Genomic DNA, 15,513 nt, shown 5'->3' with positions numbered 1-15,513 from the left:
AGTGGACTTTCTGTACTCTTACCTGAGGAGCATTTGAAGATTCATTTGATAGAGAACGACATCCAAAGATGGAGATGGACAGGGACACACAGAATATCAACAAATTGATCAGAAGACAGATTGACAGCAATGTATATGCTCCGTTCTGCAAACAAAACCAAAATGAGTCAGTGCCTAAGAGAGATAATTATCAAGGACTTCAGGAGAAAAATGCTGTAATATAACAGACGCCATTGGAATTGATGTCTTTATTATATATCATACTCACTGAGCACCAAGCACACAATCACCAAGCAAACAATCACCAAGTACAGAATCACCAAGTACAGAATCACCATTCACACAATCACCAAGCACACAATCACCAAGCACACAATCACCAAACACACAATCACCAAGCACACAATCACCAAGTACAGAATCACCAAGCACACAATCACCAAGTACACAATCAATAAGTACAGAATCACCAAGCACACAATCACCAAGCGCACAATCACCAAGTACATAATCACCAAGCACACAATTACCAAGCACATAATCACCAAGCACACAATTACCAAGCACACAATCACCAAGCACACAATCACCAAGTACACAATCACCAAGTACACAATCACCAAGCACACAATCACCAAGTACACTATCAGCAAGCGCACAATCACTAAGCGCACAATCACCAAGTGCACAATCACCAAGCGCACAATCACCAAGCGCACAATCACCAAGCACACAATCACCAAGCATACAATCACCAAGCACACAATCACCAAGCACACAATCACCAAGCACACAATCACCAAGCACACAATCACTAAGCGCACAATCACCAAGCGCACAATCACCAAGCACACAATCACCAAACACACAATCACCAAGCACACAATCACCAAGTACACAATCAATCACCAAGTACACAATCACCAAGTACACAATCACCAAGCGCACAAACACCAAGCACACAATCACCAAGCATACAATCACCAAGTACACAATCACCAAGCACACAATCACTAAGCGCACAATCACCAAGCGCACAATCACCAAGCACACAATCACCAAGCACACAATCACCAAGCACACAATCACAAAGTACACAATCAATCACCAAGTACACAATCACCAAGTACACAATCACCAAGCACACAATCTATCACCAAGCACACAATCACCAAGTACAGAATCACCAAGCACACAATCACCAAGTACACAATCACCAAGTACACAATCACCAAGTGCACAATCACCAAGCACACAATCACCAACACACAATCACCAAGCATACAATAACCAAGTACACAAGCACACAATCACCAAGTACAGAATCACCAAGCACACAATCACCAAGTACACAATCACAAAGCACACAATCACCAAGTCCAGAATCACCAAGTACACAATCACCAAGTACACAATCACCAAGTACACAATCACCAAGTACACAATCACCAAGCACACAATCACCAAGTACAGAATCACCAAAAACACAATCACCAAGTACAGAATCACCAAGTACACAATCACCAAGTACACAATCACCAAGCACAAAATCACCAAGCACACAATCACCAAGCACACAATCACCAAGTACAGAATCACCAAGCACACAATCACCAAGCACACACTCACCGAGTACACAATCACCAAGTACACAATCACTAAGTACACAATCACCAAGTACAGAATCACCAAGCAGACAATCACCAAGCACACAATCACCAAGCGCACAATCACCAAGCGCAAAATTACCAAGCACACAATCACCAAGTACACAATAACCAAGTACACAATCACCAAGCACACAATCATGATGTGCACAATCACCAAGCGCACAATCACCAAGTACACAATAACCAAGTACACAATCACCAAGCACACAATCACCAAGTACACAATCACCAAGCACACAATCACCAAGTACAGAATAACCAAGTACACAATCACCAAGCACACAATCACCAAGCACACAATCACCAAGCGCACAATCACCAAGCACACAATCACCAAGTGCAAAATCACCAAGTACACAATAACCTAGTACACAGTCACCAAGCACACAATCATGAAGTACACAATAACCAAGCGCACAATCACCAAGCGCACAATCACCAAGCACAATATCACCAAGCACACAATCACCAAGCACACAATCACCAAGCACACAATCACAAAGTACACAATCACCAAGCACACAATCACGAAGTACACAATCACCAAGCGCACAATCACCAAGCGCACAATCACTAAGCGCAAAATCAACAAGTACAGAATCACGAAGTACACAATCACCAAGCACACAATCACCAAGCACACAATCACCAAGTACAGAAACACCAAGCACACAATCACCAAGCGCACAATCACCAAGTACACAATCACCAAGCACACAAGCACACAATCACCAAGTACACAATCACCAAGCGCACAATTACCAAGCGCACAATCACCAAGCGCAAAATCACCGAGCACACAATCACCAAGTACAGAATAATCAAGTACACAATCACCAAGCACACAATCATGAAGTACACAATCACCAAGCACACAATCACCAAGCGCACAATCACCAAGCACACAATCACCAAGTACACAATCACCAAGCACACAATCACCAAGCACACAATCACCAAGTGCACAATCACCAAGCACACAATCACCAAGCACACAATCACCAAGTACAGAATCACGAAGTACACAATCACCAAGCACACAATCACCAAGTGCACAATCACCAAGCGAACAATCACCAAGCACACAATCACCAAGCGCAAAATCACCAAGCACACAATCACCAAGTACACAATCACAAAGTACACAATCACCAAGCACACAATCACCAAGTACACAATCACCAAGCGCACAATCACCAAGCGCACAATCACCAAGCGCAAAATCAACAAGTACAGAATCACGAAGCACACAATCACCAAGCACAGAATCAACAAGCACAGAATCACCAAGCACACAATCACCAAGTACAGAATCACGAAGCACACAATCACCAAGCACAGAATCAACAAGCACAGAATCACCAAGCACACAATCACCAAGCACAGAATCACCAAGCACACAATCACCAAGCACACAATCACCAAGCACACAATCACCAAGCACACAATCACCAAGCACACAATCACCAAGTACAGAATCATGAAGTACACAATCACCAAGCACACAATCACCAAGTACAGAATCATGAAGTACACAATCACCAAGCACACAAGCACACAATCACCAAGTACACAATCACCAAGCGCACAATTACCAAGCGCACAATCACCAAGCGCAAAATCACCGAGCACACAATCACCAAGTACAGAATAATCAAGTACACAATCACCAAGCACACAATCATGAAGTACACAATCACCAAGCACACAATCACCAAGCGCACAATCACCAAGCACACAATCACCAAGTACACAATCACCAAGCACACAATCACCAAGCACACAATCACCAAGTGCACAATCACCAAGCACACAATCACCAAGCACACAATCACCAAGTACAGAATCACGAAGTACACAATCACCAAGCACACAATCACCAAGTGCACAATCACCAAGCGCACAATCACCAAGCACACAATCACCAAGCGCAAAATCACCAAGCACACAATCACCAAGTACACAATCACCAAGCACACTATCATGAAGTGCACAATCACCAAGCGCACAATCACCAAGTACACAATAACCAAGTACACAATAACCAAGCACACAATCACCAAGCGCACAATCACCAAGCACACAATCACCAAGTGCAAAATCACCAAGTACACAATAACCTAGTACACAGTCACCAAGCACACAATCATGAAGTACACAATAACCAAGCGCACAATCACCAAGCGCACAATCACCAAGCACAATATCACCAAGCACACAATCACCAAGAACAGAATCACCAAGCACACAATCACCAAGCACACAATCACCAAGTACAGAATCACCAAGCACACAATCACCAAGCACACAATCACCAAGCGCACAATCACCAAGTACACAATCACCAAGCACACAATCACCAAGTACAGAATCACGAAGTACACAATCACCAAGCACACAATCACCAAGTACAGAATCATGAAGTACACAATCACCAAGCACACAAGCACACAATCACCAAGTACACAATCACCAAGCGCACAATTACCAAGCGCACAATCACCAAGCGCAAAATCACCAAGCACACAATCACCAAGTACACAATAATCAAGTAAACAATCACCAAGCACACAATTATGAAGTACACAATCACCAAGCACACAATCACCAAGCGCACAATCACCAAGCACACAATCACCAAGTACACAATCACCAAGCACACAATCACCAAGCACACAATCACCAAGCGCACAATCACCAAGCACACAATCACCAAGTACACAATCACCAAGCACACAATCACCAAGTGCACAATCACCAAGCACACAATCACCAAGCACACAATCACCAAGCACACAATCACCAAGTACAGAATCACGAAGTACACAATCACCAAGCACACAATCAACAAGAACAGAATCACCAAGCACACAATCACCAAGCACACAATCACCAAGTACAGAATCACCAAGCACACAATCACCAAGCACACAATCACCAAGCGCACAATCACCAAGTACACAATCACCAAGCACACAATCACCAAGTACAGAATCACGAAGTACACAATCACCAAGCACACAATCACCAAGTACACAATCACCAAGCGCACAATCACCAAGCGCACAATCACCAAGCGCAAAATCAACAAGTACAGAATCACGAAGCACACAATCACCAAGCACAGAATCAACAAGCACAGAATCACCAAGCACACAATCACCAAGCACAGAATCACCAAGCACACAATCACCAAGCACACAATCACCAAGCACACAATCACCAAGCACACAATCACCAAGCACACAATCACCAAGTACAGAATCATGAAGTACACAATCACCAAGCACACAATCACCAAGTACAGAATCATGAAGTACACAATCACCAAGCACACAAGCACACAATCACCAAGTACACAATCACCAAGCGCACAATTACCAAGCGCACAATCACCAAGCGCAAAATCACCGAGCACACAATCACCAAGTACAGAATAATCAAGTACACAATCACCAAGCACACAATCATGAAGTACACAATCACCAAGCACACAATCACCAAGCGCACAATCACCAAGCACACAATCACCAAGTACACAATCACCAAGCACACAATCACCAAGCACACAATCACCAAGTGCACAATCACCAAGCACACAATCACCAAGCACACAATCACCAAGTACAGAATCACGAAGTACACAATCACCAAGCACACAATCACCAAGTGCACAATCACCAAGCGCACAATCACCAAGCACACAATCACCAAGCGCAAAATCACCAAGCACACAATCACCAAGTACACAATCACCAAGCACACTATCATGAAGTGCACAATCACCAAGCGCACAATCACCAAGTACACAATAACCAAGTACACAATAACCAAGCACACAATCACCAAGCGCACAATCACCAAGCACACAATCACCAAGTGCAAAATCACCAAGTACACAATAACCTAGTACACAGTCACCAAGCACACAATCATGAAGTACACAATAACCAAGCGCACAATCACCAAGCGCACAATCACCAAGCACAATATCACCAAGCACACAATCACCAAGAACAGAATCACCAAGCACACAATCACCAAGCACACAATCACCAAGTACAGAATCACCAAGCACACAATCACCAAGCACACAATCACCAAGCGCACAATCACCAAGTACACAATCACCAAGCACACAATCACCAAGTACAGAATCACGAAGTACACAATCACCAAGCACACAATCACCAAGTACAGAATCATGAAGTACACAATCACCAAGCACACAAGCACACAATCACCAAGTACACAATCACCAAGCGCACAATTACCAAGCGCACAATCACCAAGCGCAAAATCACCAAGCACACAATCACCAAGTACACAATAATCAAGTAAACAATCACCAAGCACACAATCATGAAGTACACAATCACCAAGCACACAATCACCAAGTGCACAATCACCAAGCACACAATCACCAAGCACACAATCACCAAGCACACAATCACCAAGTACAGAATCACGAAGTACACAATCACCAAGCACACAATCAACAAGAACAGAATCACCAAGCACACAATCACCAAGCACACAATCACCAAGTACAGAATCACCAAGCACACAATCACCAAGCACACAATCACCAAGCGCACAATCACCAAGTACACAATCACCAAGCACACAATCACCAAGTACAGAATCACGAAGTACACAATCACCAAGCACACAATCACCAAGTACAGAATCATGAAGTACACAATCACCAAGCACACAATCACCAAGTACACAATAATCAAGTACACAATCACCAAGCACACAATTATGAAGTACACAATCACCAAGCACAAAATCACCAAGCGCACAATCACCAAGCACACAATCACCAAGTACACAATCACCAAGCACACAATCACCAAGCACACAATCAGCAAGTGCACAATCACCAAGCACACAATCACCAAGCACACAATCACCAAGTACAGAATCACGAAGTACACAATCACCAAGCACACAATCACCAAGTACACAATCACCAAGCACACAATCACCAAGTGCACAATCACCAAGCGCACAATCACCAAGCACACAATCACCAAGCGCAAAATCACCAAGCACACAATCACCAAGTACACAATCACCAAGCACACTATCATGAAGTGCACAATCACCAAGCGCACAATCACCAAGTACACAATAACCAAGTACACAATCACCAAGCACACAATCACCAAGTACACAATCACCAAGCACACAATCACCAAGTACAGAATAACCAAGTACACAATCACAAAGCACACAATCACCAAGCACACAATCACCAAGCACACAATCACCAAGTGCAAAATCACCAAGTACACAATAACCTAGTACACAGTCACCAAGCACACAATCATGAAGTACACAATAACCAAGCGCACAATCACCAAGCGCACAATCACCAAGCACAATATCACCAAGCACACAATCACCAATCACACAATCACAAAGTACACAATCACCAAGCACACAATCACCAAGTACACAATCACCAAGCGCACAATCACCAAGCGCACAATCACCAAGCGCAAAATCAACAAGTACAAAATCACGAAGTACACAATCACCAAGCACACAATCAACAAGAACAGAATCACCAAGCACACAATCACCAAGCACACAATCACCAAGTACAGAATCACCAAGCACACAATCACCAAGTGCAAAATCACAAAGTACACAATAACCTAGTACACAGTCACCAAGCACACAATCACCAAGTACAGAATCACGAAGTACACAATCACCAAGCGCACAATCACCAAGTACAGAATCATGAAGTACACAATCACCAAGCACACAAGCACACAATCACCAAGTACACAATCTCCAAGCGCACAATTACCAAGCGCACAATCACCAAGCGCAAAATCACCAAGCACACAATCACCAAGTACACAATAATCAAGTACACAATCACCAAGCACACAATCATGAAGTACACAATCACCAAGCACACAATCACCAAGCGCACAATCACCAAGCACACAATCACCAAGTACACAATCAACAAGCACACAATCACCAAGTGCACAATCACCAAGCACACAATCACCAAGCACACAATCACCAAGTACAGAATCACGAAGTACACAATCACCAAGCACACAATCACCAAGTACACAATCACCAAGCACACAATCACCAAGTGCACAATCACCAAGCGCACAATCACCAAGCACAGGATCACCAAGCGCAAAATCACCAAGTACAGAATCACCAAGTGCACAATCACCAAGCGCACAATCACCAAGCGCAATATCACCAAGCACACAATCACCAAGTACACAATCACCAAGCACACTATCATGAAGTACACAATCACGAAGTACACAATCACCAAGCACACAATCAACAAGAACAGAATCACCAAGCACACAATCACCAAGCACACAATCACCAAGTACAGAATCACCAAGCACACAATCACCAAGCACACAATCACCAAGCGCACAATCACCAAGTACACAATCACAAAGCACACAATCACCAAGTACAGAATCACGAAGTACACAATCACCAAGCACACAATCACCAAGTACAGAATCATGAAGTACACAATCACCAAGCACACAAGCACACAATCACCAAGTACACAATCACCAAGCGCACAATTACCAAGCGCACAATCACCAAGCGCAAAATCACCAAGCACACAATCACCAAGTACACAATAATCAAGTACACAATCACCAAGCACACAATCATGAAGTACACAATCACCAAGCACACAATCACCAAGCACACAATCACCAAGCGCACAATCACCAAGCACACAATCACCAAGTACACAATCACCAAGCACACAATCACCAAGTGCACAATCACCAAGCACACAATCACCAAGCACACAATCACCAAGTACAGAATCACGAAGTACACAATCACCAAGCACACAATCAACAAGAACAGAATCACCAAGCACACAATCACCAAGCACACAATCACCAAGTACAGAATCACCAAGCACACAATCACCAAGTACACAATAATCAAGTACACAATCACCAAGCACACAATCATGAAGTACACAATCACCAAGCACACAATCACCAAGCGCACAATCACCAAGCACACAATCACCAAGTACACAATCACCAAGCAGACAATCACCAAGTGCACAATCACCAAGCACACAATCACCAAGCACACAATCACCAAGTACAGAATCACGAAGTACACAATCACCAAGCACACAATCACCAAGTACACAATCACCAAGCACACAATCACCAAGTGCACAATCACCAAGCGCACAATCACCATGCACACAATCACCAAGCACACAATCACCAAGTACAGAATCACGAAGTACACAATCACCAAGCACACAATCACCAAGTACACAATCACCAAGCACACAATCACCAAGTGCACAATCACCAAGTGCACAATCACCAAGCACACAATCACCAAGCGCAAAATCACCAAGCACACAATCACCAAGTACACAATCACCAAGCATACTATCATGAAGTGCACAATCACCAAGCGCACAATCACCAAGTACACAATAACCAAGTACACAATCACCAAGCACACAATCACCAAGTACACAATCACCAAGCACACAATCACCAAGCACAAAATCACCAAGTACAGAATCACGGAGTATACAATCACCAAGCACACAATCACCAAGCACACAATCACCAAGTGCACAATCACCAAGCACACAATCACCAAGCACACAATCACCAAGTACAGAATCACGAAGTACACAATCACCAAGCACACAATCACCAAGTACACAATCACCAAGCACACAATCACCAAGTGCACAATCACCAAGCGCACAATCACCAAGCACACAATCACCAAGCGCAAAATCACCAAGCACACAATCACCAAGTACACAATCACCAAGCACACTATCATGAAGTGCACAATCACCAAGCGCACAATCACCAAGTACACAATAACCAAGTACACAATCACCAAGCACACAATCACCAAGTACACAATCACCAAGCACACAATCACCAAGTACAGAATAACCAAGTACACAATCACAAAGCACACAATCACCAAGCACACAATCACCAAGCACACAATCACCAAGTGCAAAATCACCAAGTACACAATAACCTAGTACACAGTCACCAAGCACACAATCATGAAGTACACAATAACCAAGCGCACAATCACCAAGCGCACAATCACCAAGCACAATATCACCAAGCACACAATCACCAATCACACAATCACAAAGTACACAATCACCAAGCACACAATCACCAAGTACACAATCACCAAGCGCACAATCACCAAGCGCACAATCACCAAGCGCAAAATCAACAAGTACAAAATCACGAAGTACACAATCACCAAGCACACAATCAACAAGAACAGAATCACCAAGCACACAATCACCAAGCACACAATCACCAAGTACAGAATCACCAAGCACACAATCACCAAGTGCAAAATCACCAAGTACACAATAACCTAGTACACAGTCACCAAGCACACAATCACCAAGTACAGAATCACGAAGTACACAATCACCAAGCACACAATCACCAAGTGCAGAATCATGAAGTACACAATCACCAAGCACACAACCACACAATCACCAAGTACACAATCTCCAAGCGCACAATTACCAAGCGCACAATCACCAAGCGCAAAATCACCAAGCACACAATCACCAAGTACACAATAATCAAGTACACAATCACCAAGCACACAATCATGAAGTACACAATCACCAAGCACACAATCACCAAGCGCACAATCACCAAGCACACAATCACCAAGTACACAATCACCAAGCACACAATCACCAAGTGCACAATCACCAAGCACACAATCACCAAGCACACAATCACCAAGTACACAATCACGAAGTACACAATCACCAAGCACACAATCACCAAGTACACAATCACCAAGCACACAATCACCAAGTGCACAATCACCAAGCGCACAATCACCAAGCACACAATCACCAAGCGCAAAATCACCAAGTACAGAATCACGGAGTATACAATCACCAAGCACACAATCACCAAGCACACAATCACCAAGTGCACAATCACCAAGCACACAATCACCAAGCACACAATCACCAAGTACAGAATCACGAAGTACACAATCACCAAGCACACAATCACCAAGTACACAATCACCAAGCACACAATCACCAAGTGCACAATCACCAAGCGCACAATTACCAAGCACACAATCACCAAGCGCAAAATCACCAAGCACACAATCACCAAGTACACAATCACCAAGCACACTATCATGAAGTGCACAATCACCAAGCGCACAATCACCAAGTACACAATAACCAAGTACACAATCACCAAGCACACAATCACCAAGTACACAATCACCAAGCACACAATCACCAAGTACAGAATAACCAAGTACACAATCACAAAGCACACAATCACCAAGCACACAATCACCAAGCACACAATCACCAAGTGCAAAATCACCAAGTACACAATAACCTAGTACACAGTCACCAAGCACACAATCATGAAGTACACAATAACCAAGCGCATAATCACCAAGCGCACAATCACCAAGCACAATATCACCAAGCACACAATCACCAATCACACAATCACAAAGTACACAATCACCAAGCACACAATCACCAAGTACACAATCACCAAGCGCACAATCACCAAGCGCACAATCACCAAGCGCAAAATCAACAAGTACAAAATCACCAAGTACACAATCACCAAGCACACAATCAACAAGAACAGAATCACCAAGCACACAATCACCAAGCACACAATCACCAAGTACAGAATCACCAAGCACACAATCACCAAGTGCAAAATCACCAAGTACACAATAACCTAGTACACAGTCACCAAGCACACAATCACCAAGTACAGAATCACGAAGTACACAATCACCAAGCACACAATCACCAAGTACAGAATCATGAAGTACACAATCACCAAGCACACAAGCACACAATCACCAAGTACACAATCTCCAAGCGCACAATTACCAAGTGCACAATCACCAAGCGCAAAATCACCAAGCACACAATCACCAAGTACACAATAATCAAGTACACAATCACCAAGCACACAATCATGAAGTACACAATCACCAAGCACAAAATCACCAAGCGCACAATCACCAAGCACACAATCACCAAGTACACAATCACCAAGCACACAATCACCAAGCACACAATCACCAAGTGCACAATCACCAAGCACACAATCACCAAGCACACAATCACCAAGTACAGAATCACGAAGTACACAATCACCAAGCACACAATCACCAAGTACACAATCACCAAGCACACAATCACCAAGTGCACAATCACCAAGCGCACAATCACCAAGCACACAATCACCAAGCGCAAAATCACCAAGCACACAATCACCAAGTACACAATCACCAAGCACACTATCATGAAGTGCACAATCACCAAGCGCACAATCACCAAGTACACAATAACCAAGTACACAATCACCAAGCACACAATCACCAAGTACACAATCACCAAGCACACAATCACCAAGTACAGAATAACCAAGTACACAATCACAAAGCACACAATCACCAAGCACACAATCACCAAGCACACAATCACCAAGTGCAAAATCACCAAGTACACAATAACCTAGTACACAGTCACCAAGCACACAATCATGAAGTACACAATAACCAAGCGCACAATCACCAAGCGCACAATCACCAAGCACAATATCACCAAGCACACAATCACCAATCACACAATCACAAAGTACACAATCACCAAGCACACAATCACCAAGTACACAATCACCAAGCGCACAATCACCAAGCGCACAATCACCAAGCGCAAAATCAACAAGTACAAAATCACGAAGTACACAATCACCAAGCACACAATCAACAAGAACAGAATCACCAAGCACACAATCACCAAGCACACAATCACCAAGTACAGAATCACCAAGCACACAATCACCAAGTGCAAAATCACAAAGTACACAATAACCTAGTACACAGTCACCAAGCACACAATCACCAAGTACAGAATCACGAAGTACACAATCACCAAGCGCACAATCACCAAGTACAGAATCATGAAGTACACAATCACCAAGCACACAAGCACACAATCACCAAGTACACAATCTCCAAGCGCACAATTACCAAGCGCACAATCACCAAGCGCAAAATCACCAAGCACACAATCACCAAGTACACAATAATCAAGTACACAATCACCAAGCACACAATCATGAAGTACACAATCACCAAGCACACAATCACCAAGCGCACAATCACCAAGCACACAATCACCAAGTACACAATCAACAAGCACACAATCACCAAGTGCACAATCACCAAGCACACAATCACCAAGCACACAATCACCAAGTACAGAATCACGAAGTACACAATCACCAAGCACACAATCACCAAGTACACAATCACCAAGCACACAATCACCAAGTGCACAATCACCAAGCGCACAATCACCAAGCACAGGATCACCAAGCGCAAAATCACCAAGTACAGAATCACCAAGTGCACAATCACCAAGCGCACAATCACCAAGCGCAATATCACCAAGCACACAATCACCAAGTACACAATCACCAAGCACACTATCATGAAGTACACAATCACGAAGTACACAATCACCAAGCACACAATCAACAAGAACAGAATCACCAAGCACACAATCACCAAGCACACAATCACCAAGTACAGAATCACCAAGCACACAATCACCAAGCACACAATCACCAAGCGCACAATCACCAAGTACACAATCACAAAGCACACAATCACCAAGTACAGAATCACGAAGTACACAATCACCAAGCACACAATCACCAAGTACAGAATCATGAAGTACACAATCACCAAGCACACAAGCACACAATCACCAAGTACACAATCACCAAGCGCACAATTACCAAGCGCACAATCACCAAGCGCAAAATCACCAAGCACACAATCACCAAGTACACAATAATCAAGTACACAATCACCAAGCACACAATCATGAAGTACACAATCACCAAGCACACAATCACCAAGCACACAATCACCAAGCGCACAATCACCAAGCACACAATCACCAAGTACACAATCACCAAGCACACAATCACCAAGTGCACAATCACCAAGCACACAATCACCAAGCACACAATCACCAAGTACAGAATCACGAAGTACACAATCACCAAGCACACAATCAACAAGAACAGAATCACCAAGCACACAATCACCAAGCACACAATCACCAAGTACAGAATCACCAAGCACACAATCACCAAGTACACAATAATCAAGTACACAATCACCAAGCACACAATCATGAAGTACACAATCACCAAGCACACAATCACCAAGCGCACAATCACCAAGCACACAATCACCAAGTACACAATCACCAAGCAGACAATCACCAAGTGCACAATCACCAAGCACACAATCACCAAGCACACAATCACCAAGTACAGAATCACGAAGTACACAATCACCAAGCACACAATCACCAAGTACACAATCACCAAGCACACAATCACCAAGTGCACAATCACCAAGCGCACAATCACCATGCACACAATCACCAAGCACACAATCACCAAGTACAGAATCACGAAGTACACAATCACCAAGCACACAATCACCAAGTACACAATCACCAAGCACACAATCACCAAGTGCACAATCACCAAGTGCACAATCACCAAGCACACAATCACCAAGCGCAAAATCACCAAGCACACAATCACCAAGTACACAATCACCAAGCATACTATCATGAAGTGCACAATCACCAAGCGCACAATCACCAAGTACACAATAACCAAGTACACAATCACCAAGCACACAATCACCAAGTACACAATCACCAAGCACACAATCACCAAGCACAAAATCACCAAGTACAGAATCACGGAGTATACAATCACCAAGCACACAATCACCAAGCACACAATCACCAAGTGCACAATCACCAAGCACACAATCACCAAGCACACAATCACCAAGTACAGAATCACGAAGTACACAATCACCAAGCACACAATCACCAAGTACACAATCACCAAGCACACAATCACCAAGTGCACAATCACCAAGCGCACAATCACCAAGCACACAATCACCAAGCGCAAAATCACCAAGCACACAATCACCAAGTACACAATCACCAAGCACACTATCATGAAGTGCACAATCACCAAGCGCACAATCACCAAGTACACAATAACCAAGCGCACAATCACCAAGCGCACAATCACCAAGCACAATATCACCAAGCACACAATCACCAATCACACAATCACAAAGTACACAATCACCAAGCACACAATCACCAAGTACACAATCACCAAGCGCACAATCACCAAGCGCACAATCACCAAGCGCAAAATCAACAAGTACAAAATCACGAAGTACACAATCACCAAGCACACAATCAACAAGAACAGAATCACCAAGCACACAATCACCAAGCACACAATCACCAAGTACAGAATCACCAAGCACACAATCACCAAGTGCAAAATCACCAAGTACACAATAACCTAGTACACAGTCACCAAGCACACAATCACCAAGTACAGAATCACGAAGTACACAATCACCAAGCACACAATCACCAAGTGCAGAATCATGAAGTACACAATCACCAAGCACACAACCACACAATCACCAAGTACACAATCTCCAAGCGCACAATTACCAAGCGCACAATCACCAAGCGCAAAATCACCAAGCACACAATCACCAAGTACACAATAATCAAGTACACAATCACCAAGCACACAATCATGAAGTACACAATCACCAAGCACACAATCACCAAGCGCACAATCACCAAGCACACAATCACCAAGTACACAATCACCAAGCACACAATCACCAA

At 43.6% G+C, this 15,513-nt stretch overlaps 1 protein-coding gene across 1 annotated transcript in view; it reads right to left on the bottom strand.

The window, feature by feature from the left end:
• The window catches only part of LOC142663082 (membrane-spanning 4-domains subfamily A member 4D-like), an 86,583-nt gene that overhangs the window by 35,177 nt on the left and 35,893 nt on the right, over positions 1-15,513 (bottom strand). Inside the window, exon 6 of the mRNA XM_075841383.1 lies at positions 23-145. Coding sequence (XP_075697498.1) covers positions 23-145 — 123 coding nt within the window. The remainder of the gene's footprint in view (positions 1-22; positions 146-15,513) is intronic.

This window comes from Rhinoderma darwinii, chromosome 11, assembly GCF_050947455.1.
Source record: "Rhinoderma darwinii isolate aRhiDar2 chromosome 11, aRhiDar2.hap1, whole genome shotgun sequence".
Lineage (NCBI taxonomy): Eukaryota > Metazoa > Chordata > Amphibia > Anura > Rhinodermatidae > Rhinoderma > Rhinoderma darwinii.
This window is presented reverse-complemented; position numbering and strand designations above follow the sequence as displayed.